This window comes from Choloepus didactylus, chromosome 9 (genome assembly GCF_015220235.1).
Source record: "Choloepus didactylus isolate mChoDid1 chromosome 9, mChoDid1.pri, whole genome shotgun sequence".
Taxonomy (NCBI): Eukaryota; Metazoa; Chordata; class Mammalia; order Pilosa; family Megalonychidae; genus Choloepus; species Choloepus didactylus.
The window spans coordinates 55,223,505-55,251,038 of NC_051315.1; the positions used below are offsets into that span (position 1 = coordinate 55,223,505).

At 35.4% G+C, this 27,534-nt stretch overlaps 1 protein-coding gene across 1 annotated transcript in view; it reads right to left on the minus strand.

Annotated features, from left to right (window-relative positions):
- LOC119544227 (sodium channel protein type 9 subunit alpha-like) overlaps positions 1 to 27,534 on the minus strand; it is a 180,494-nt gene that overhangs the window by 73,778 nt on the left and 79,182 nt on the right. Inside the window, exons 2-10 of the mRNA XM_037849515.1 lie at positions 25,806 to 26,113; positions 13,975 to 14,093; positions 13,535 to 13,624; positions 12,847 to 12,975; positions 11,441 to 11,532; positions 10,445 to 10,657; positions 3,202 to 3,265; positions 1,887 to 2,028; positions 944 to 1,150 (exon numbers count right to left, since the gene is read on the minus strand). Of these exons, the coding sequence (XP_037705443.1) occupies positions 944 to 1,150; positions 1,887 to 2,028; positions 3,202 to 3,265; positions 10,445 to 10,657; positions 11,441 to 11,532; positions 12,847 to 12,975; positions 13,535 to 13,624; positions 13,975 to 14,093; positions 25,806 to 26,063 (1,314 nt within the window). The 5' untranslated portion in view covers positions 26,064 to 26,113. The remainder of the gene's footprint in view (positions 1 to 943; positions 1,151 to 1,886; positions 2,029 to 3,201; positions 3,266 to 10,444; positions 10,658 to 11,440; positions 11,533 to 12,846; positions 12,976 to 13,534; positions 13,625 to 13,974; positions 14,094 to 25,805; positions 26,114 to 27,534) is intronic.

A 27,534-nucleotide genomic window follows, 5' to 3' on the forward strand; every position in this document is an offset into this window, starting at 1 on the left:
TTTGTTATTTATCTTATATACATTTTTGTATCCTGCTACTTAATACATCATTATATTAACAGCATTTTCTTCATAGCAGCATAATTTCCTTAAACCACATCACTGCATGGCTGAATAATACATAAAGATACAAAATGTCACAATCCATATGCTTCCCATTTTCTAATTTTTGGACAATTACATACTTTCTGATGTTTTAATATAATTAAAATGCTTCACTGAACATTTTTGTGCATTCAAGTTTCTCTTCATTACCCAGTATTATCCTCCCCTGATAGGTTAGATTCCTAGAAGAGATTTAACTAGGTCAAATCATTGAATAAATTTTAACACTCATGCAATGCATTTACAATTACTGCTCTCTTTGTACAAATCTTCTCAAGAATTTTCACTGACGTAACCCATTGGAGAGAAGAATAAGGAGAATTGGCAAGGGTTTGTGACTCAGCCTAATACAGCCAAACCATAAGTGTAACTTTCTTAACATCTCATGTTTTATCTTAAAAATCCTTGCTACATTAACAAAAAATTATGCGAGTTTTGCTTTCTACCCCAAATAGTATCTGTTTACTTTAATATTACAATAATTTTCTCTAAACCTTTGATTATAATAGTTCCTTTGAGGATATGACTCCTGTATATTCCAGGACTTGGCATAATCCCAAGCACACTGAGGCATATGTGTAACAGACTTAGGAAAAATAGGCCTTAGAACATTTTTTATGCAAGAATGAGATGATTATGGAGAAGGTCAAATGGGTTAGGTATAAATTCCAGCTCAGTTCAGAATGGATTCCTTCATCCACATTAGCAATGATGATTCAATTTATACACAAAAATCCATTACAGAAAATTGACCTTGGGAAGGTCAAGCAAACCTTGACTTCTCTATTGATAGTTTTTGCACTTCTGCTTTTAGGAAGAATTTTAAAGCTAATAATACCTCAGCTTCTTCTTGTTCTTTTTTAAGTCGGTCTAACATCTGTTGAAATTCCAACTCTTTCTGCTTAGCTTCTTGGATGTTTGCCTGATTTTGTTCTTCGTAGGCCATGGCAACCACAGCTAGGATCAAGTTTATTAGATAAAAGGAGCCCAAGAAAATCACCACAACAAAGAAGATCATGTAGGTTTTCCCAGCAGCACGCAGTGTCTAGGGGAAAAAAATGGAAAATATTTTAAATACACAGAGTATTTTTTTAAATTATTTTAATGTGTATGGTATTTTGGGCATGGACAAATTAGGCAGTTTTATATAATCAATGTCACCAAAAAAGAAAAGGGAATAAAATATGTCTCCATAGTAAATAATCAGTATTAAAGCAAACACATTTTCAGTACAAATGATATAGCAATCTATTGCAATCAAATGAGGTATGGTTCTTGACTATTATCAGACATAATAATAACTCTGCATTTTCCCCACACTCTGGAAATTACTCATAAAACTAGCTGCTTTACTCAATTTCAAATTTTAAGAAGAAATAAAGCATGATGAGCATGTAAGCATAGGAGAGCCTGGAGTATTTAGGGCACCCCAAGCCATGAGGCATGTGTGAAGGCAGTGTGTGGGCAGGAGGGCACAAGAGAACATCACAGGCCGTTTTGGGCAATTTACCTACAACCTCATGGGATGCTATACTGAGGAAGGAAGAAAGAGAGCTAGAGATCCAATAAGCCTAGAGAGGCTAAGGAAATAATTTATTATTTGAGAACTATCCATTCTAATTGTACTGGGAGCAAAACATGCCTAATTTCAGTAAAAGACAAGAGTTTTTTCTCCATTCTAAATTGAATGAAACACATTCATATTCTGAGCCTGGGTAAGGGGTATACATTAGATTTTTACGTTATTCAAAACTGCAGTGCATATTACCCCTGGCACTCACCTGCTGGTAAAGGTTTTCCCAGTAATCCTGGGTCATTAACCTAAACAAGGATAAGAAAGCCCAGCTGAAGGCGTCAAAGCTTGTGTAGCCATAATCAGGGTTTCTTCCAGCTTTCATACATTTGTACCCTTCTGGACATTGACTACAAGCAAAAAGAATATTACAGGTTAAAGTAACTTAAAAATAGAAGCTAAAGAGTACCACAGAAAAGTTACAAACTCAAGGTTCCTGTTGAAGGGAGTCAATATTGACTAACAAGACACATGAACTGGAGTCAGAAGAACTGGGTTTGAATCCCAATCCTACTACATATTAGTTGGTGACTTTCAAATTACTTAACACTCCAAGGCATAGTCCCTCTCTCTGTGAAAACAGGATAATAAAACCATTCTCAAAAGTTTAAGGTTGTTATAGGTTTAAATAATAAAACATATGCAAATTATCTAGTTTAATTCCTGCACTTAGAAAGCATTTAGTAAATGGCAGCTACTAAATGCTGTCATCTTCATCATCAATACTTGGAAACTTGCCCTGATATCATTTAATAGTTCTTAGATCCACAGTGATTGGGTAGATAGGCCTCTACTACAACTGTAACACCCTCCCCCCCAAATTATTCTTGGAATGAATTAAATCAAGAGTAGTCAAAATATAGTAATTGTGTAAATTCATAGAGATTTGTAACTATAAAACAATTTGTCATGCTTTTAGACTTTCATCTTTCCCAAAATTGATGGACTCTTACTCATGACTCCATTACACAAAATCAATGTTCTAAAGTCCTTTGGGAGAAAGAACATTATCTTCCTTGTTTTATGTTACCAGTGTACACAGTAGGTATTTGAATAAAGATTAATTCTTAAAATATCTTTACTCAAATCTATCATACCCTTTTGTTTAGAACAGCCAAAATGTCACATCCTTGACATATATACAGATCATTCTTAATTGGAGAATGAATAGAATTTGTGGATGGAAATAAATAGGATTTCATCACTCTTCTCTCCAGGAAGTCATGAATTTATCCAACCAACCGTTGTTTTTTTTCTGGAAGTAATATTTTCTACTTTCTTAAGTTTAATGTGACTTTTATGTTGTTTCAGTTCAAGCACTACCTGAAATTCTTACTTCCACGAGTATGCATTAACTAGGAACACTTTAACATTTTGACTCACTACAGGACAGAATGAGTCAAATAATGCCATAAAATACATGAAAACAATATAGACTCAAAGGTTCAGGTTGACAGACTGATGGAGAACGTGTTTCCTTCTTTTGAAGAATGCAGACTGAAAACAAAACAAACATTACCTACCCTGAATCTGTGCTGAGACCACAAAGGAGAGCATCTTTGGATCCTTCCATGTAATAAAAATATTCTGTTTAGGAAGAATATGGAAAATATAATGTTACTGAGCATAAGCATTAAGAGTTGATACAGCAAGTAAGTTTATTTATATAGACATAAACATAGACATACAGTCCTGGTTTCAGGAAATATGCATCAATTTATTTATTCTCCCTCAAATATTTACTGATAACCTGTTTGGGGGCCTGGCTGGGAATATGATGATGAACATGATACACAAGGTGGCTAATTTAATGGAGCTTCGTTTTTGCCTACATGGGGTAGAGGTTGGGAGGCAGAGAAAGACACTTGACAAGTAAATAAATAAATATACAATGTATTTTCAGAGAGTGATCAATGCTCTAAAGAAAATAAGTTAGAACAATGTGATAAGCTGTACTCAGGAAACTGAGACCTAAATGCAACAAAGAAGCCAGGTGTGCAAACGCTTGGTGAGGAGGTATCTGGGAAGAGGGAAGAGCAGAGTCCCTGTGGCAGAAATGAAGTTGGTGGGTGGAAGAAACAGCAAGATGGCTAGCACGGCCAGAGTGGTGTCAGCAGTAGGCAGACACCAGATCACGCAGGGCTTTGCCTTTCAGGGAAAGGGGTTTGGATTCTATTTTAAGTTTGGTTAGAAGTAAAAGAAGTAGAAAGTTGAGTTATGAGATCTCATTTATATTTTAAAATGCCACTATGGTTGCTTGGACAGTGGACTATAGCATAGCAAGTGTGGAAGCAGGGAGACCAGGGAAGAGACCAAGGCGAGAGATGGTATGGCTATGACTCACAGAGTAGTAATGGTATGGAGAGAAGAGAATGAAATAGAGCCGATGGAATTTTCTAATGGACTTCATGTGGGTGTGGAAAAGAGAGGACACAAAGATGAATCAACTGGGAAGACAGTGGTACCAATTACTGACATGAGGAAGACTAGGGCAAGAAGTCTGGAGAAAAACTAGTAGTCCTGTTTTAGCCATGCTCCATTTGAGATCATGATTTGATACTAAGCTATAGTTCTCAAGTAAGCAGGTGGATGACTGAGAGTCTGGGGTCTGTAGAGAGGTCAGGGATGGAGATATAAAGATTGGTGTCATCATCAAATACACAGCTTACAAAGTCACTGGACTCGAGTTCACGCAGAGAAAAAATGTAGTTAGGGAAGGAAAAGGAAAGGAATGGAAAGAAAGGGAAGGGAGGGGAAGGCAAGGGAGCTCCCAACTGAGCCCTCAAGTCCTCCAATATTTAGCAGTCCAAAAAAAAAAAAAAAAAAAAAAAGAGGCAGCAAAGGTAATAATACAAAATGGGCAAAATTTGATTTCTGAAATTCTCTCATTGTTCTTTCACCATTAAATATTTACTCAGAACCTCCTATGTTCCAGATTGTGAGGAGCAGTGAAATAAATGCACATTTCCCCCTTTCACCTTTCATGGTATTATGCGTCTCATAACATCTTCCTCCTTTCATATTAAAGATTATTCTCAAGATAGAGGGTTGATCTAATCTTTCAGAGTAAAGGTATTAAGGACTATAAAAATTTTTGATACCCCTCCGAAATGTCCATTTTTTAAAATGATGGCTCAACTTCTAATTTGTATCAAGTCAAAATAATAAAGATCTTAAGTATTAGAAAGATTTTGGAGTAACAGTGGAAGAAAGATTTGAAGTAGATATACTTGGATTTGAATCTTGCTTCTACCCCTTCCTATGTAGGTGAATTTATCTAACCACTTTAATCCTTACCTGCCTTATCTGTAAAAATGGGGATAAGAATACTGCTTTTCAGGGTTTTTTGAATAGTATAAATAGTATATTGCATGTAAAGCCCTTAATAAAGTGACTCACACACTCAATACTAGCTGCTAGAACAACAGCTATTATTATTAAACTCTCTTCAATTTCAGGTAAGACTTATTGACCGATTCATACCTCATCATTTTCTCTTATTTAGAAGGCACAAATAAAATAATAAAGCCTCTTAGTTTGAGGTGAAAATTTAGGAGATAATGTGCATGAACAACAATTTTCTTTTGAAAATAATCCTTTGCCTCAGGGAGGGTGGGCATGGCAGAGTGGGGATGGAGGAGTTTAAGATGCAATTTTTCAGACATAAACCTCCAAAATATTTTATTATAGAAGGACTGCTGTATGGTTGTCTTTTAAAGTAAAATTCGTTCACATTTACCAATCACTGAGGGGCTGATTTATAAAAATGGGCTCCAGGCCTACCCGTATGGGCATGGGGCAGGGCTAATGCATTTAATTCAGCACATGAATGATGAAAGGTAAAACAACGAGAGGAGCTCACACTGGTTCTTTAGAACACTTCACAATAGTTTCTAAACAACGTAGACATCAAATTTTTAGGATAATTGGTCTCAAGAGAATTTAAGGTTCATGGGTAAAGGAAAGAGAAAGAAGGTAATGCAAAGATAAAAGAAAGCAGGCTCACAAAAAATGTGTTCGTGAGGGTTTGTAGCAGCATTATTCATAGTAGCCAAAAAGTCAAAACAATTCAAAATTCCACCAACACATGAATGGATAAACAAAGTATGGTATATCCATACAATAGAATATTTGAAAATATAAAGAAATGAAGTAGAATACATGCTACAACATGGATGAAACTTGTAAATATTATATGCTAAGTGAAAGAAGCCAGCCAAAAAAGGCCATATATTGTTTGATTCCATTTATATAAATTGTCCAAAATAGGCAAACCCATAGATATAGAAAGTAGACTAGTGGTTGCCAGGGCCTGGGAAGTGGGGGCACAAGATTTTTTTTGGAGAGATGAAAATATTCTCAAATTAGATCATGGTAATTGTTGTACAACTCTGTGAATATACAAAAACCCATTAAATTGTACACTTTAAAAGGGGGCTGTGATGGCATGTGAATTATTTCTCAATAAAGCTTTTATTTGAAATAGGTAGTTCAATATAGTGGCAGAGGTTGTAAGTAGTAAAGGGATAAATACCAACTTTCCTCTAAAATACATACGGAATAAAAGAAACAAAAAATTAGGAAAATTCATACAACCCAAATCTGGACCTGGTATTCAACCTAGTTTAGATTCTGAACAATTTTCCATTACTACAATGACAGTAGAACAGAATGGTAAGACACAATTTGTGGCCTAAACATTCTATGGACTATCTGCTCCTGGCTCAGAAAGACACTTTATAGCAGCTACCTATTACATGGCTTGTACTTTCTGAGGTCAAGGGTATGTTCCCCAACCAACAGGGAATAGTCCGACTTAGAGAGAACTAGTGCAGGGATAGGGTAGATCATTTATTTCATAATGAATTTTATAAAGCATCTCTGAAGACACTCTGCTATAGACACGAGAAACACTTTTAGAATAGTTTCCAGCATTCTGTGCAGATTGTCTCTACCATTACAGTTCTTTGATCTCTTTAAGAACACCAATTCATTTATCTCATCATTTTCTCACGGTCCATCAGCTCACTTTAGGGTTTACTTCTTTCTTTGTCCAGCTTATTAGCCATGGGCACTCATTATCATCACTCCCTTCTAAGTTTCCTCAACTTCCATGCAGAATCCTTACTCTACATGTAATCTAGAATCTACCTTCTCTGTGCTTTCCCTCAAGTGGCTGAATATTGGTAGGGAAACTCTCAAAATCAAGTAAATGATTACATTTTAAATAAATAAATGATCCGTAATATCAAATTGGCACTCAAAATAGACTCCATTTCCCATTTCCTAAGACAACCATATGGTGCATTTTTTCTCCTCAAACCTCCTGCACAATTTCCCCTTCCTCAGTCTCACTCTCAGCCAATGATCCCTTCTCATATTTCTCTGGGGAAATAAACACCAATAGGTTTGAATGTAATTGTCTTCTCATAGCTCCGCAGCCTACTTCCTCCATCTTTCCTCTTGCTTCCATGGAGGAGATAGCTCTCACTTTTGCTCTTTCACTATCTCAAGGGCTTGGTGTCTCCCTCCATCTCCTGAGTGATTAATCCATATTTTACTACTGGTTCATTTCCGTCACTAGAAAATCAACCTTATCATCACCCAAAATTTTTAAATGCCAGCCACTCACACATTATTATGCTTCTCTTTACAGTCAGATGTCTTGGAAGAACTGTTCACCACACTTTATCTTCTTTCTGACCTCTTCTTCACCCATTTAACCTCCCTGGTCTGGCTTTGTATCTTCACCACTCCACTTAAACTTTCTTTGAAAGTCTCTAATGACCTCTGTGTTGTCTAAATTACTGTATATTTCTCTATCTTCATAATCCTTGCTCTGTGATCTTGCAGCATCATTCTGCACAAACACTTCCTTTTTCAACATACTTTCTTCCCTTGCCTTTGATATTTATATCTTTGCTTCCTACTTTACTGGCTGCTCCTCTGGGTCCTTTTCTGGGTCCTCCTCTTTACCTGACTTCTAGGCAATCAGGACTATGGAGTTGAGCATCTTCAAAGTACTAAATTTGCTTTCAACACCAGCTTGGTCATCCTCCACATGACTTTAAATATCAAGGTTACTCAAGAGAATACATGTATCTATGCATTTGGGTTTATCTCTTCTTTTTGCTGATCACTTCCATGCTTGTCTCCAAATAAGGCAGTTCTTTTGCAATTTATTTTCTAAGTTTCCATTTGTCTACTTTATATCTCCACTTAGATGTCTCAAAGACATCTCAGTTTCAACTGGTTAATAGTGACTTTCCCCTGCAAACCTGTCTCTCTCTCCCTCATGTCCCATCACCACCCATCCAGTTACTGCAGTCGGAAACTAAAAGTCATCTTCAAGTCCTCTTCTCTTCTCTAATCCATCAGCAAGTTCTCTAGCTTTTATCTCTATTCACCCTTCTCTCTCTGCCCACCTGGCACCACACTAGAGTAAACTTGGATAATAGTAACAACCTCCCAACTGGTCTTCCTTATTCCAATCTACCCTCCACCTTTTCCAATTAGTTTCCCACATGGCAGACACAGTGATTTTAACTACTGCATTTAAAATAAAATCCAAACTCCTCCTCCTGGGCTACAACATCCCATGTGATTTGACCCCTGCCTTTTTCTCCTGTTTACTCTCTCACCATTCTGCCTCTTCCTTGCTAAACTTTAACCACATTGCTGTTTTTCCATTTGTTAAACACATAATACTTGTTGTTTCAAAGCCTTTGCACATGCTATTCTCTCTGACTGAAGCAGTATTCCCCAAACACACTTACACCCATGCTTACACCTTTACATGGCTTAACAACCTTTAGTTCCCAGCTTAAGCACCTCCTTCTCAGAGAGGGCTTCTTTTCTTAGTTGGTAGCCCCTGAGAGTTATTTTCTTTTCATAGCCTTTATTATAACTTGCAATATTTTAAAAATTTATCTGTCTGTTCCCCTTTCTAAATCTTTCATTATCACCAGCAGATAGGCTCTGTAAAAGCAGGGGCTGTGGCTATCATGTTCATTGCAATGCTCTAGAAACTCTCACAGTGTCTAGTACACTTGCTGGTAAATTAATGTCTCAGTGAAGACATGGCTTCTCTGGCACAGAAAATAGGTAGAAAAGCAAATTCAGACTTGACTCAAAAATCTCCTCTCTAAAACTATAACTCAGAAGAAAATAAACAACATATAGAATTGGGGGAGAGGGTTGTGATATACAATTTCATTGTTAGCCAATCTGTCATCTACTCATGTAGAAATATAATATAAGGATATTTTCCAAAACTCAAGTAGAGTAGAAAGAAAGAACTAGAGTAGAAGAAAGAACTACTCTTCTGGAAAGAATTACCTGACACAATGACAGAATATTAAGAAAACCATTCAAATTATGAATTCAGGAATGGGGCCAAGGCTCAGCATAAAAGGATTAGCAGTGATGCTAATGTAAAAGTCAAGTCTAATGAGTGTTGTAAATTGATTCACAGAGTTGAAAGTAACGGTCAACAATTATCAATACAGTATTAATGTTATAGCTTATAAATTAAGAATTAGTTTGAATTAAAATTCAAATCACCTGAATAAAAATGATTTTTTGGGAAAAGTAGATAATGATAGAAAGAAAAACATCTAAATTCCCCATCAAAAGGTGATAGTAAAGAAATATACATCGAATATTTTATTGGAAAACCTTCACTTTCCTTTATTTATAGCCTTTCACATGTTAGTGATGATTTGATTGCTTTCATCTTCTCCAGAGGGTGGGAAAGTACAAACTTAGTAAAATAAAAACATGGAATGTATAACTTCTCTTTATATCTAAGGAGAATCCTGACTTTACTCCCTGATCTTCTTCTGTAAAGGGATGTATATTTGTAAGATTTCTTGATTTTTACCCTACCTCTGGCTCAAATGATCTATTATATGGGTTCATATAGGCAACATCATATAGACACATTCCAAGGTGTTAGAGAGAGAGTGGGATCTTGATGTCATTTCTACCCAATATTCACCAACAGATCTGATAAGACAAACCGTGTTAGGGGATAATTGTTTAAAGAATATGCAGTTTATGCTTTATATTGGATACTCTAAAATCTACTTGTGAATTAAGCTGACTTCTGAGACTATGCACACAGATCAGTTTTTATGGTACCTATAGAACTAGTTCCATAATTATGAATTAAAGTGTGATGTGATACCATCACTCTATATTAAGGAACACTATTAGAAAGAGCTGTGAAACTCCTCATTGGTTAAAATATAATATAAGTGCTGATAAACTCAGTAAACTGTTCTCCTTTATACAAACTTCAGAAATACTATCAAAAGATAGACATTTTAATATTTAATAATTAATATTATCATTATATTTTGATTAATATAAGATACCATAAGTGTAACATATAAATATTTATCACATTATATGTTAGCATTATATAACTATAGTATATAAAATATATGATTAAATGAAATGGTTAATAATATTATTAATTTTCAGCTAGATTTATTTCTCTAGAACAAATAGATTCTCTTTTTTATTTTATAGAAATTGGGAAGATGGAACTATCCCATGTCCCCATTACCAGAACTACTAGAAAGCTTAGAAGCAGGGAGCTTCATAGAAATCACATATAACATGATTCAGATACACATTATAGCAACTTTCTGAGTTTGAATAATTTTGAAATAATTAAAGTGAAACCAACACATCCTTATTAAAAAGGCGCAATGCTTTAACATTATTTCAACCTATTAACAACAGAAGGGACATTCTTACTTCTATAGTCTTCTTCACTCTCCAAGGTATCCAGGAACTTGTCTAATGTTTCATTAATTTCTAGTGGGTCTCGCAAACATTTATGCTTCAAGTTGCCCATGAAGAGCTGCAGCCCAATCAGCGCAAACACGCTCAGGCAGAACACAGTCAGGATCATGACGTCAGAGAGCTTCTTCACAGACTGGATCAGGGCCCCCACGATGGTCTTCAGGCCTGAAAATAGGAGAAATAACAAGGTTCACAATGAAATAAAGCCACTGGAAGAGAAAGAAACAAACAACAGAAGCTTCCCTGGAAATGCATGCATTATATTAAATTGATAACCTTAAATAACCCAATTCGAAAAAAGCCTGCTGGCTCAAAAGGGTAGATTTGCCATTTTATATACACTTTGTTTCTGTATATTAAAGCAAATGATGAAACATAGTAAAATATTCCCAAAGGGTACTCAAGTTGTCAAAAGGAATAATTTGGTTGCTCAAACCATAAACACATTAACTTGTAAAGATAATTAAAACAAAACAAAACAAAACAGTAAATGCTTATCAAACAAACCATATCTTTCTAATGACACCAAAATAAATAAGAGGCTGAACTGTAGCCCATGGCGACAAATTATAAGGAACTAATTTTTGATTAAGAAATGGTTTGTTGAGGAAAGATATACAATATGTCATGCAAAGCCTCCATGCTGATATGTATTATCTCTTTTCTTAACTACATTAAATGCAATTTTTAAAACTAATTGAAATTTTCATTCCTGGATAAGCAAAATGGAAAATGGAACCTTACACAGGAGGGAAAATTTCAAATGGAGATGTGAGCCATCTTCATCCTCTAAGTCCCATGCAATCAATTAAACTCAAAGGTTGACTTTTAATAACCATTGTTTAAAAACATAAGAAATCAAATTTATTTAAAATTGTGTAGAAGAATGTTTTCTTGTCTTTCCTCCAAAAGATCAAAGTCAGCCTCGGTGTTTAAGCCCACTCTCACCTGGAATGACTGAAATTGTTTTCAATGCTCGGAGAACTCTGAATGTTCTCAACGCTGAGACATTGCCCAGGTCCACAAACTCTGTCACATATCTGTAATAGGGGAGTTCACACACAAACACAATGACAACACACACACAAACCAACAAAGAACAACTCCCCAATAGGTGGAGTTATAAGTGGCCTAATGCTTCACACCAATTAATTCTTACCTGGGATTACAGAAATAGTTTTCAAAGTTCTCAATACTCTGAAAGTTCGAAGAGCTGAAACTTTGCCTACATTTACAAATTCTGTTATATACCTGTAGAATTAAATCACAGTTATTCAGAATTTAGATAGAGTCTGTGATACTTACCTGTGCCTTTAGTCAAGATATTTCCTATGTTTGGAGCTTCTTTTTTAAGGTATAGTTCTCCAAGTATTTTGTTTTCCTATCATCACCAATTTAATTTAATTTGACTTGATTTGATTCATTTAATACAAAAAATATAATTATTACATTATTGAAGTTGCATACACCTAAATGCCTAAACTAAGAATTAAATTCTTCAAGTATTAGACCTTTAACTTTATGGTAAAGTAGATATTTAATTTTCTTTAAAACATCAGCTGCAAACCCTGAAAACACTGTGCTAACTGAAAGAAGCCAGGCACAAATGACCACATATTCTATGAGTTCATTAATATGAAATGTCCAGAATAGACAAATCCATAGAGACAGAAAATAGATTAGAGCTTGCCAGGGGCTGAGGGAAGGAGGAGTGGGAGTGACTGCTTCATGGGTACAGAGTTTCTTTTGGGGGAGATGAAAATATTCTCAAATTAGATAATGGTGATGGTTGCACAGCTCTGTGAATACACTAAAAATGAATGACTTGTACACCTGAAAATTTTATGGTATGTGTATTATTTCTCAATAAAAAAAAATGAGACCCGTGAGAAGCGGCAGCCTTCTTCAGCACAAAGTTGTCTGGTCAGCTGAGATGGCAGGTGGAACTGCAGCAGTTACATACCACCATGGAAGGAGCAAGCTTGGTGGACAAGGAGGTGGGGCAGGGATAAGGAAATTGAACACTACAGAGTTTATTTAAGACCCTTTTATACTGTCTAAATTGCTCCAAAGGAGATGCATTATTTTGACTATTCAAAATGATAAGAGGGGAAAATATATCTAGGTTTGAGGGAAAAAATTATTCTGGCAAATACATTTGAGAAAAGAGTACCAATATGAATAAGTTAAAATGATAAAATAAGTTGAATCAATGACTAGCATTTATGCAATATCTTTAAAACACAATGATTTCATGCAAGACAGGTCAGACTCTAAAGATCTGTTCCTACTGGAATACTGTGCTGTTTGAGATTTTCATGAATTTGTCATTTCAAAAGACTGAAAGTACTTACGCAAAAACAATGACGACAAAATCGAGCCAATTCCATGGGTCACGAAGGAAGGTGAATTCTCCTACACAGAAGCCTCTTGCAAAGATTTTTACAAGTGATTCAAAAGTATATATTCCAGTAAAAGTATACCTAGACACAAGAATCCAATGGGATATTAGGTGTGAAAAGAACACCGCACTCTTCGAGTCTTTATAATTTATTGTTTTTCTCTGATTAACCAAAGGAAAGTGTTGTGTCTACTAGCTTATGGATGCATTCTGACTATTAGAATAAACTACAACAAAGATCTGCCCAGAAAGTCTTAAAATGTATCTATCAGAAACACTCCCAGAGAGTAGAGGTATTTGAAATAACTAAGAATGCAGGTCTTAGACATACCCAGAAAATTCCTACATTGCTTCTTTAAGAAATGCACCCAAATAAGAGATATTTGACCTGTTTATGAACAGGGCAGGGCAACTGACGGGTTCTTTCCTCCAAAAACTACTGTAGCCTATAATTGTTCTTGACTTCTGCAAGTGGGTTAATACTACGGAGGAGGGGAAAAAAACTGAAAGAAAAAGAACTATATAATTTGGGAAGAAAAAACACCATGACCTTCATAGAAGCAATAGCTTTCTGGCAGGAAATGGAGTGGATGAAAATGATAATACTAAAACTATATTAAAATGTACTTTTACCCACTTACTCTACATTCTTGGTCCAATCTGGAGGATTACTCAGGGTCATAAATATGCAGTTCGTCAGGATAGTGCACATGATAAACTTGTTGAAAAAGGTAGCTTAGAATCAAGGAATATGATAAGAGACCATAGCAAGAACTTGGAATATTGATAATGACAATTGTTGAAATACAAATAACTTTTCCTTAGAAAATAACTCTAAATGAGCTTATAGACTTTTTTTTTTTGGTCTCATTGAACAAGGGCATAATAGAAACAATAGAAGCAAATGTATCCTAAAATACTAACACTGCCATTCCCCCGAACTTTCTCTGTACAAAATTATATTGAAATTGAGAAACTAAGACCAGAGCCCTCCAGATGCAAATGGACTAAAATCTACATTTGAATAAAACAGTAAAAATTACACATTAAAGCATCACTACAAGTGTTTTAAAAAGGATATGAATGTACGAAAATCTTAATACAGATTCTTCTTAGAGGGTTGAAAGGAGATAAAATGTACAATGCAGGTGTGGCATTGAAACGGAAGATTGCTTTCTCTTTGTCCAATACTATGAAGGTCTGAAGGAGGAAAAAGAAAACTGTGTGAAATTGAGAATTCAAAATTCTAATCTAGCGTATCAATATCAGAAATTCCCTCTCCAGGTAGTAGGGCTATATTAAAGAAACACCATCATAAGACCCAGGCAACCTGGTTCCAAGGCCATTGATGCAGCTATTTTTCCTTCGCCAATGAACTCCACGTCCATTTCTTCTCATTTAATGAGAATCAAGTTATTTATGAACATTTATTGCTTAGAGCTCTCAAAATACATCTTCTCTTTTTTCATATTCCTTCAAAACACATATCAAGAAAAATAACATATGGCCATTGAAATTAATTTAAAATACTACTTCCTCTCTTTCATTATGTTGCGTTTTAAGCAAAACAAATAGACCCTTTCTATCACTGATTTTTAAACCATAAAACCTTGAGAATTGTAATACTTGCCGGCAGTTGGTATGATTAATAGTCAATGTTCCAAAATACGAGTTCTTTGTAAAAAATATTTTCAAAAATTTAGGGAATGTCAGAATTGAAAGAATCTTTACAATTATCCAGTTAAATTTTCCTATTTTAGATGTAATACTAATAAGAGTTCAAAAAAAGGACACAAATTAAGGAACTTGCTTGCTACTATCAAAGTAATATTAACAGAACAAACATTCTTAAAGTATGCTATTACAATGATTGTCTAACGGGAAACATTCTCCATGGCCTTGGTATTTAGCTAACATTTTTTTTTAAGCCAAACAAATAAGCAACAAAAAAACTGTAAAACAATCTAAGACATTTGTTTAGAAGCCAAAAAGACCATGATCAAAACTCAGTCCTATTTTTCTCAAGTTGGCATGCAAATTACATGATTTATCCAGAAGAGGCCTAGTTAGTCTTTTTTGTTTGTTTGTTTGTTTAATCTGAATTTTATATATCTTTATGAGTAGGCTGCTGACTGTAAACATTTTTCACCAAATTGTAGAGATAAATCTGAGAATCAGGCTTTTTAAACTGTAAGTGGAAGTGTTCCCAAGTAAAACAAACCAGAATCTATGATTTTCAGATCCTCTTTTATTTTTCTGGTCCCTCTTATCACACCAGTTATATCTAAACATCTTTAATCATAAAATTCACGCCCATGTCTAAAACTAGTTTTAAAATAAATACCTAGTCTCTGAATACAACTACCTTTTTCTTAAACTTTAACACTGCTTTTTAAATAGAAAACTATGGCATAAAAGGCAAAGAAGGGAATTTGAATATAAATGAGGTATGGGTTTGGAGTCAAAGAACTTCCTAGAAAAGTGATAAGGCTGGAACACAGCTATTCTAATAAAAGGCAGGATGTGACAGGTAGAGAAAAATACAAATGGAGGAGTATGAGAGTGGAGTGGGGAAAGGGTCAAATTTCAGTCAGGATTTTCAGGGAGACTTCAAAAACCATATGTCATCTGTGTTAATATGAAAATCACAACAGTACTATTTAACCTTGGAAAGATTGTTATCTTGTACTTGAAATTAAAAAAAAGGTTTAGTATTTTGAAATTTAAATTCACATTTTTCACTTACATTAAAAACTTGCAGAAAACTTTTTAGGGTTTATATACACACAAGCATTAATTATAGATAGAAAAAAATAGGTATGCTAGTGGAATTGTTGGGATCTGTATATGAGTCTGTTCAGTAAATTTTGGCATCCTAATAGAAAATGTATACGTCTCAAAGTCCAAATAAACTCCGTTCATTTAATTCATTTATTTAAAGATTCATTGAACATAAACTTACAGAACCATGATGCTTAAAAGCATAGGTTTTGGGGTTGGATAGATCTGATTCATAGTCTCAGCTCTACTTAGTAGCTTTAAAGCGAGTGTGTAGTATAGGGGAAACTGTTAAACTTCTGGTACATTGTAGATTCTTATTAAATGGTGGGAGCAGCTGCTGATAAGATAGACAACATATAAGGCAGAGAGATGATGAAGATTAATAAGAGTATTCCTTTCCTCTTAATACCCACAGTAGAGTGTTATTGGTAATTGACTCATTTCTCAAAGACACCAACTTTCACTTAGAATAAAGAAAGGTATTACATGACACTATTAAAAATACATATTCAACACACATAAAAATAAAGCCATCATTTCTATCATTAGTTTATTAAGTCTTCTTTCCTTTAACAAAGCATTGAAAACTACATTCAAAAACAAATTGAAGAGGATTGTGGGAAGATGGCAGAGTAGGAAGGACCAGGAATCAGTCTCTCCACCAAAACTTGAACTGGCAGAAACTGTCTGAATCCACTATTCTGAAACTTGGGAGTCTAGTGGAACACTGTGCAGCATCCAAGGAAGAACTGATAACTTGTGGCAAATACTGCTTAATTTCACCCTCCCTGCAGCCACCACCATACCCCATACCGCAGTCTCACAGCAGGCAGCAGTGGGGACTGTAGCCGGAGCTTCTGGTGAAGCTTGCTGGTGCCAGGGTGGGATATAAAGACCTAGTCTTCCAAACTCTAGAAGTGTGATTTGATCAGCTACTCCATATTGCTGGGGGCTGGTTCTGAGTGCTGCCATTGTTCCAACCCCTCTCAGGCAAAAGCTGCAGAAGAATCTTAAAGACAGTACCCTTTCCAAAATATTCAGAAAACAGTTAAAGAACTGCAGTAACTGGGCAAATGCAGAATCCAGAAAATATAGCTTCAAAAACCTTAGAAGTTCCTGGCACCCTGGCTGGTTCCTCACCAACCCCCTCCCCAGGCCAGTGCAGAGCTAGGCGTGATCCCACTGTGGGTCACTGGACCAATTCCAGTGGGAGCCAAGTAACCGCAATATGCATACTGTGGTGCTTGTATGTCAGTGTCAGTCTATCCCTTGGAAGTCTGAAAGACTCATAGTGAAAACTTGCTCCAGACTCCCTTCCCAGAATCTGCCTTGGAGGGAAAAAAGCAGCTTGCATATAGCTAATGCATTGTAAGAAACAATTAAGTCAAAGTGGCCTGGGGCAGAGGACTAACTGCATTAAGTCACAAAATAGAACACCCAGGTGGAGCTGAAAGTTTATTCCAAAGGGAGTAGAGAGAGGCATTTGAACTTTGTAAACTGTAAACAGGGGAACTCCTAAGACCACAAGCAAGCACAAGATCAGGAAAAGAAGCAGGCTCCACAGCTCCACCTAGGCTCAGGTAAGACAGAGAGAAGACCTTGCACTTCTTATTTACCTTGGGCTGATCTTGATAAGAGAGCTAAGCTCTGAAGGAAACCACCAGCCAATACAGCGCCAATTTACAAAACTATGAAAGGTGCTCTGTGCTTTGGTTTGTTTATTTTTGTTAGCTCCTGGCACTCAAGGAAATCTCTGTCACATCAATGGCTGGATACAAACTTAAGGAACTAGATCACAGAGTAAAACTTACAAATATAAAAATATATAGTGAACAATGAAAAGTTACAAAAGAAATGAAAAAATAGGAAATGATGGCCCATCCAAATAAATAAGATAAAAATCCAGGAACCATCAATAAAGAGGAATAGACTTTGCATAAACTGGACAAATAATTTTTTAAAAGTGATCCTCAATATGCTCAAGGAGATAAAGGAATAATACTTGGAGAAAGAACTAAAGGATATGAGAAAAACAATGAGAACAATATGAGAATTTCAATGAAGAGACAGAAATTTTAAAAAGGAACCAAACAGAATGACTGGAGTTGAAAACCACAATAACAGAAATGAAAAATTCCCTATAGGGTTTCCATAGCAGATTGTAGCTGGCAGAAGAAAGAATTACTGATCTCAAAGGCTGAATTACTGATGATTCAGGCTGAACAGCAGGAAGAAAAATGAATTTAAAAAAGCAAACAAGCCTAAGAGATCTGTTGAACACCATCAGACATACCAACACACACATTATGAGAGTTCCAGAAAGAAAAGAAAGAGAGTAAGGGGCAGAAGGAAGATATAATGGCCAAGAACTTCACAAATTTAATGAAATACATGAATATGCACAGACATAAATATGCACATTTGACTTACAAAGACAAAATAGCAAAACGGCAGAAGAAAATCCTGCATTATCAGTACTGACTTTAACTGTAAATAGATTAAACTTTCCAGTCAAAAGGCTGAGATTGGCAGAATAGATAAAAAGCATGACTCAACCATATGCTGTTTAGAGTAGAGACTCACCTTAAATTCAAAGCACAAGTAGATTGAAAGTAAAAGGATGGAAAAAAAAATGTACCATGCATATGGTAACCAAAAGAAAGCAAGGGTTACTATACTAATACTAGATAAAATAGGCTTTAAGTCCAAAACTGTTGTTTTAAGGTTATTATATACTGAAAAAGGGATCAATTCAACAAGAAGACATAACAATTATAAGTATATATGTGCCGAGCAGCAACGTCTCCCCAAATTTGAAGCAAATGCTGACACATTTTAAAGGAGAAGTAGACAGTTCTATGTTAGCAGATTTCAATAGTGAATAAAACACCTAGACAGAAAACCAGTAAGGTAACAGAAGATTTGAGCAATACTCTAAACCAACCAGAACCAACAAACATATATAGAACACTGTACCTAACAATGGCAAAATACAAATTCTTCACTAGTGCACACAGAACACTCTCCCTTATACACCATATGTTAGGTGACAAAACAAGCCTCAATAAATTAAAAAATATTGAAATCATGTGATGTATCTTCTCTGGCCACAATGGAACAAAGCTAGAAATCAATAACAGAGGGAGAAATTGAAAATTCACTAATATGGGAAATTAAACAATGAACAGTTAAACAACCAATGTGTCAAAGAAGAAATCACAGGTCAAATAAGGAAATATCTTGATACAAATGAAAATGAAAATGCAACATGCCAAAATTTATAGGAGGCAGCAAAGACAGTGCTGAGAAGGAAATTTATAGATCTAAATGCTTACACTAAAAAGATGAAAAATCTCAAATTATAGACATAACATCACAATGGGAGGATCTAGAAAAAGAATCACAAACTAACCCAAAGTAAGTAAAAGGAAAGAAATAAATATTACAACAGAGACAATTGAAGTAGAGAACGAAAAAAAAAAAAAAAAGAATCAAAAAAACCAAAAGTTGGTTCTTTGAAAAGAAAATCAGCAAACCTCTAGCTAGAATGATAAAGGAAAAAAGAGAGAGGACTCATGTAGATAAAATTAGAAATGAGACAGGGGACATTACTACTGATTTCACGGAAATAAAGAGGAATATAAGAGGATACTGAACAACTGCACACAAACAAATTAGATAAACCTGGATGAATTGAACAAATTCCTAGAAACACAAAACCACCTACACTGACTCAAGAAAAAATATATGATCTCAACAGACCAATAATGAATAAAGAGATTGAATCAGTAGTCAAAAATCTCCTGACAGGCCCCTGAGGAGCTGGGGGAGGATGCAGAGGTGTTGGACTTCCTCACCTGTATAGTTGCTGATGTTCTCACAAACACGGGGGACTGACAGCTTGACATGCTGAGCCCTCTGTCTTGGGGCTTGCCCCTATGAAGCTTGTTACTGCAAAAGAGAGGCTAAACCTGCTTATAATTGTGCCTAAGAGTCTCCCCGAGTGTCTCTTTGTTGCTCAGATGTGGCCCTCTCTCTCTAACTAAGCCACCTTGGCAGGTGATCTCACTGCCCTTTCCACTACATGGGACCTGACTCCCAGGGGTGTAAATCTCCTTGGCAATGCAAGATATGACTCCTGGCAATGAATCTGGACCTGGCATCGTGGGATTGAGAACATCTTCTTGACCAAAAGGGGGATGAGAAATGAAATGAAATAAAGCTTCAGTGGCGGAGAGATTCCAAATGGAGCTGAGAGGTCACTCTGGTGAGCATTCTTATGCACTATATAGAAACCCTTTTTAGGTTTTAATGCATTGGAATAGCTAGAAGTAAATATCTGAAACTATCAAACTGCAACCCAGTAGCCTTGACTCTTGAAGACGATTGTATAACAATGTAAATTACAAGGGGTGACTGTGATTGTGAAAACCTTGTGGATCGCACTCCCTTTATATAGTGTATGGATGGATGAGTAGATAAATGGGGACAAAAACTAAATGAAAAATAGAGGGGGATGGGGGGGAAGATTTGGTGTTCTTCTTTATTTTTATTCTTATTCTGATTCTTTCTGGTATAAGGAAAATGTTCAAAAATAGATTGGGGTGATGAATGCACAACTATATGATGGTACTGTGAACAGTCGATTGTACACCATAGATGAGTGTATGGTATGTGAATATAAAAAAAAAAAATCTCCCAACATAGAAAAGCCCATTACCAGATGGTTTCACAGGCAAATTTTACCAAACATTCCAAAAAGAAAGATATCAGTCCTACTCAAACTCTTCCAAAAAATTGAAGAGGATGGAACACTCCCTAACTCCTTCTATGAGGCCAACATCACCTTAATACCAGAGCCAGATAAAGAAACCACAAGAAAAGTAAGTTGCAGACCAATATCCCTTATTAATATAGACATAAAAAATTCTCAACAAAAAACTAGCAAACTGAATCCAACAGCACATTAAAAGAATTATACACTATGATTAAGTGGCATTTATTCCAGGTTTGCAAAGCTGGGTCAACATAATAAAATCAGTTAATGTAATATACCACTTTAACTGAATGAAGGGAAAAAGAACACATGATCATCTCAATTGACACAGAAAAGGCATTTGATGAAATCTAGCACTCTTTCGAGATAAAAACACACTTTAAGTAACTATGAACAAGAGGAAATTTCTTCAACATAATAAAAGGTATATATGAAAAACCCAGCACTAATAGCTTAGTCAATGGTGAAACTGAAAGCTTTCCCTCTAAGGCCTAGAAGAAGACAAGGATGCCCATTACCACCACTGTTATTCATCATTGTACCAGAAGATCTATCCAGATCAATTAGGGCAATTAGGCAAGAGAAAGAAATAAAAGTCATCCAAGTTGGAAAGGAAGACATGAAACTTTCCCTGTTTGCAAATGGCACAATCCTAAATACAGGAAATCCTGGAAAATATGCAACAAAGCTAATAGAACTAATAAATGAATTCAGCAAAATGGCATGGTACAAGATGAACATACAAAAATTAGTAGGGTTGTTTCTATATGCTAGTATTAATAATCTGAAGAAGAAATTAAGAAAAAAATCCATTTAAAATAGTAAGTACAAGTACTAATATCTAGGAATAAATGTAAACAAGGATGTCAAGACTTGTACACAGAAAACTACAAAACATTACTAAAATAAATCAAAGAAGACCTAAATAATTCTGCGTTCGTGGATTGGAAGGCTAAATATTGTTAGGATGTCACTTCTACCCACAGTGATTTACAGATTCAATGAAATCCCAATCAAAATTCTAACAGCCTCCTTTGCAGAAATGGAAAAGTCAATTGTCAGATTTATAGTTAGGATTCCTGAATAGCCAAAGCCATCTTGAAAAAGAACAAAGTTGGAAGACTCAAAATTTCTGATTTTAAAACTTTTTACAAAGTCACAGTAATCAAAACAGCATGATTCTGGCACAGACATGTAGACCAAAGCAATCAAACTGAGAGTTCAGAAATAAACCCTCACATATGGCCAACTGATATTTTGATAGGGGTGCCAAATCAACTTAGTTGGGAAAGAATAGTCTCTTCAAAAAATGATGCTGGGAAAATTGGATGAAATGTATGACTGTGGACCCCTACTTCATACCATATGCAAAATCCAACTCAAAATGGACCAAAGGCCAAAATATAAGAACCAGAAGTATCAAATCCTAGAAGAAAACATATGGAAGCATGTTCAGGACCTTGTTTAGGCAATGCTTTTTTTTTTTTTCAAAAGGAAAAATAGATAAATGGGACCTTAACAAAATTAAAAACTTTTGTTCATCAAAGGATTTTATCATAAAAGTAAAAAGACGACCTACACAGTGGGAGAAAATATTTGGAAACCACAAATCTGATAAGGGTTTAATATCAAGAATTTATAAAAAAAATCCTACAACTCAACAACAGAAAGACAAACAACTCAATTAAAAAAAAAAAAAGGCAAAAGATTTGAATAGATATGTCTCCAAAGAAGACATACAAATGGTAAAAAAAAAACACATGAAGAGACGCTCAGAATCATTAGCCATTAGGGAAATGCAAAGCCAAACCACATTTTACACCCGCTAAAATGGCTAATAACCAAAACAGAAAATCACAAGGGGAGAAATGGGAACACTCATTCATTATTGGTGGGAATGTAAAATGGTGCAGCCACTGTGGAAAACACTTTTGTAGTTTCTCACAAACTTAAGTAGAGAATTGCCATATGACCCAGCAATGCCACATCTAAGTATATAGCCAAAAGAATTGAAAGCAGGAACTTGAACAGATATTTGCACACTGATGTTTTTAGTGGCTTTATTTACAATTGCCAAAAGTTGAAAGTAACCCAAATGTCCATTAACAGATGAATGTATATACAAAATGTGGTATATACATAAAATAGAATATCATTCAGCTGTAAAAAGAAATGAAGTCCTGATGCATGCAAGAACACAGATGAGCCTGGAAAACATCATGTTGAGTAAAATAAGCGACACTCAAAAGGACAAATATTGTATGATGTCACTGTGATATGAAATAATTAGAATAAGCAAATTCATATAATCAGAAACTAGAATATAGGCTGGGGTGAGGGTAGGCAATGAGGAGTCAATGCTTAGTGGTAGAGTTTCAATTTGGGGTGATGGAAAACTTTGGGTAATGGCTGATGGTGATGGTGGCACAACATTGTGAATTTAATTAACATCACTGAATTATATATTTCAATGTGGTTAAAAAGGGGAAATTTTAGATTGTAGATATGAAACTAGGATAAAAATTTTAAAGCAAACAAACATAGGACTGTACAATATAAACAGTGAACCTTAATGTAAAACCTTGGACTATAATTAGTAGTACAATTATAATTATATTCTTTCATGTACATGTAACAAACGGACCACACTATTGCAAGGTTAGAATGGGGCAGGGTATATCAGAACTCTGTATTTTCTGACTGATTTTTATGTAAAACTACAACTTCTGTAATAATAATTTGAAAATTGGTTAAAGACAAAACCCAGTCAAACTAGGGGCTGAATTTTTTCAATCCAAGTAATGATCATAATAAAACTTAAAGTTTTTATCAATTAGAGTGAATGACATGAAACCTAAAGGAATCAAAGAAGTCAACACAAAAGTTGCAAATGGAAGTCACCACTACTTTTACTAAGAATACATGAGGAGCTAAGAAAAGGTAGAAAAGGTTGATAATCTAATGCTTCCATACATAAGAAAATAAAAAGATTCAGTTATCCCTTTCACTGTTTGTTCACATGTTAAGAATAGAAAACACAATAAGTAACAGAATACTTTGTTTGACCTAGTTCTACCCAAGTATACTGATGCAGGTAGAATTTGGGCTTTGGATATATGGCTAGATAAGAGGACACTGGGGTCATGTGTTTGAAAAGGAGCTGAGGGTGAGAGAGGGGGTGTAAATATATATATTTACACACACACACACACACATATAATTGTCCTCCATCAAAATCCAAATATTTTCTCTTTCTAAGTCACTTGAAGCCAGTATTAGTTTATAACATTGGCCTGGAGATTCTTTCAAATAGATTCCTTTCATCTCAAGGGTAACTCCTTAAGTAACATCCGGACTCCCTTTGGAAACAGGGTATCCATGAAGAGCTACGAATTAGGCTGGTGAAATAAGTAAAATGAGAGATTGCCTGTTTCAATCTTCCTCCCTCCATCCCTCCCTCCCCTCAATTCCTTCCTTCCTATTTTTTTGTGAAGTTGTTAGTACAGGATCAACCATACAGAAATTAAACTTTAGGACGTTGCAAAATAGAATACTTCAACAGGGAGTCAAACCAACCTAAAATCATAAATCTACGACAAAATGTAGCAGCTGTGTAACACTTTGCAAGTTACTTAACTTCCCCAACCCCTTTTGTCACATCTTCATCAGGTTAAGATATATACATGTGCTAACTTTATAAAGTTTAGTGCCTAACAGAGACCCTCAATAAATATTAGCATTGTTCCTTTCTGTGTCAGAACACTGGTTTGCTAATTAGAATAGGCCATAATTTCCCAAGGGCTTCTCAAGCATTCTGCTCTCCATTGCTGTGCTGTCAGCTGGCTGGTACACTAGTTTTGATCAGAAGCAAAATAGTAGCTATTGTTATCATAGCAAGTACCATTGACTCAAATGCATTTCTAACATAAAAATTAACTTCATCCCACTTTATATTTCTCAAGGCACTTCAGATATGTACTTTGTTTTATTTGCTAGATGTCTTATCGAGAAATATTCACTATTATTTAGATCTTAAACCAAAATTAACTTTTAAATAAACAAAAAGACTTCCCCAGACCTTCATGGCCTCTCCATAAGTCTGCAGGAGCTCTGTGGAAGACGAGTGTTGGAGAAAGTTATGGAACCTGTTGATCTAATACTTTACTGTCTCCTGCTTGTCGTCATCAACCTGGTTCTGTCTGCTACTCAGAAAGTATTATAACCCCTTCTCACTTTCCCAGGAGAATAACCCTTACAGCACTTATTTCAAACCTTCTCCCATTTCCTTGAAGCAATCAATGCTTGCTCCACTTTTGCTACACTCAACATCAACTCTCAAAGGACAACTCCTACATTATGGAAAAGACACCACTTAATATGCATTACCTCTGATGTGCCCATTTACTTCAACATATCAAGATTCTGAAACCCATCCTCCTATCTGTCCCTCAAGTGTCTCTCCTTGGCCAATGCGAACACAACACTGACCTGTATCCTGTACCCAACCTGTTAACTTCAGCAACTGGTTACTGTATTATACTCTCTCATATCTTTTCTCTCTCTATGAATAAATTTTCTTTACTTTTAAACATAATTTTGTATACCGTACTCAAAATGTTTTTTGATTTATTTGGTCCTTCAAGTGACCTTCTTTCTGATGGAAAATTCTTCAGATTTCTCAGCCTCTCCTGCCACCTGTTTGCTTTCCCTCTCATTTGCTCTCCCTCAGTCTTGCTTTGATTTCCACCTAACAGAACCTGCTTGCAAAAAGTTACCAGTATCATTGTCCTTGTTCAGTCCAACAGCTTTCTAATATTTCTAGTATCTAGTTACTTTGTAGGTAATTTGATAAGATACTCTGTTCTCTTCTTTTTAAGACAATGGAAAATTTCCTGATTTCTGTCCTATATCCCGAACCATATTAAACTCCTCTGTTTCTCCAACAACCTAAATGAGGTACCTTTCCACACTGTTACTAGCTGAGTGATCTTAAATATTCTATGGGTTCAGTTGTCACCTCCATGCATCCTAGACATATCCCCAAATCTGACTTCCCATATCGACACTTTTTTTTTTTTACCAATATGCATTTATGTCATGGCCCAAAACACAGAAAAACTAAATTTAATTCCTTACAGAGAATAAAGAAATCAAAAGTAGCAGGCCAGTGTCAGAACCAGTTTTGATGAAAAATTAGTAAGTGTACACATTCTGACTATCCTACATATTAATTTAATCTAATGTTTTTGTCATTATGCAGTTTTTCACTAAATCCCATATAATCTCAATGTAAAATATCTTTCTATACAGAGAGACAAACAGAAATCCCAACACTGACATCACAATAAACTCACTTTTTTGTCATTGTAGTATGGGTCCAGGTCCTCCAGGGGCTCGGACACCATATCTGGAGGAATGTCTCCGTAGATGAAGGGCAGCGGTTTGCCGGCTTCCAAGTCACTGCTTGGCTTTGGGCCTTCTTCATCATCATCTTTCTTTTCTTCTTTGGGTTCCTTAGTTTTCCGTTCAGCAATGCGTTGTTCAATGAGGGCGAGAGACTGTTTTGTGAAGTGGACAAAGCTCTGTGGTCCTGGGGGAGGCAACATTGCCATCTTTTCATCCTGTTTATTTTATTTCCTCTTCAGCTCCTTACATAAGAGGCCTATGTGGAAATAAAGAGATAAAGCCTTTAATGTTTTGCCTGCTAGGGATGGCACATGAAAAAAAAAGAAAAAAAAAAGGCAGAATTTTAATTTCAATAAAAATTTAAAATTTTAAAATTTAATTTCAATTAAGAAGCAGTATGTTTTATTGAACTGGTGCAAATTAAATTAGCATTTGTGAAGTGACTACTGTGTGTCAGGCAATGTGCAGGACCGTCTTATTATTCAAGTTCTCTAACCTTCTTCATTTAAAATTTTGAACTTGTCACTTCAAAACTTTAAAGTAAAAAATGGCAGCTTCTTGAAGAAAGTATATAAAAAGTTTTCCTCTGTTTTTCATTTGTATTCACCTTCAGTATAATTCAACTGAACTTTCCTCTTTTAAAAGTCTTTATGTATTGTGGATCTTGTTAGCACCACTCTCCAGGCTCTCCCCTTGCCTCTTGGATCACCCCTTCTGCCTTATATTTCGTAAACTTGTTCATGCCCTCTGCCCCTCTCCAATTCTTTGTCTTCCTTGGGCAAGCTCAAACACTGATAATTCCAGCTGCACTTAAACACAGACGAGTATTCCTGTGCCCCATCATCCTGGTCCCATGTCCTGGATATAACACCAGCATCCAAAACTAAACAATAAAATACAAAATTACCTTTGCCCCTAAACTGAAACCAATCATCAACTTTTCTCCTTTAACCAATGATAGCTCATTCCTTAAAAGCCAGCTCCGTCCTTCCCCAAGTAGAGGAACAGGACTTTTTTCTACTCTATTTTTACATTCATATCTTCCCTTAAAGAAACCAAGTACTATTAATTCTTTTCCTGCAATTTGTTATCAAACATCTCTTCAAGATTTAATCATCAGTTTTTTCCTGGATCACTTACTTATTTACTACACTCCTTAAGTCACTGCATTTTGAATTGCTTTTCCCTCAAATTAACTCCTATCTTCTCCATTTCTATCTACTCTTATGTTCCCTTGCCTTGCATCTCTTTTCATGGCTTTTTTATTGCCACTGTTTTCATTATTATTGCTTCAGACTTGTGCTCTTATTTCTCATGTATGCTGCCCTTTCCTTCTAGCTTTCCTTTCATTTTCACCAACCAAGCTAAAAAAATTCAAATTACTCATTTTAGTCTATCATGTCAAATCTAAAAATACCTGTATGAATTCCAACGACATTTATAGGGTTGTTTTTCTGTTATCTAAGAATATTTTTTCTCCAATTCTTAACCCTTAATATCTGCTTCAGGTAGCCACAAACAATCTATATGTTCCTTTCCTACTCAATCCTATCTATCCTTAAATGTCCAAATCATGTTCCAACTTGTTTAAGAAATCTTGTCTTTTTATTGGCATATACTTTACAATTCAATTTCCAATTAGATACTAATGAGGATACATATATTTCCTTAAATATT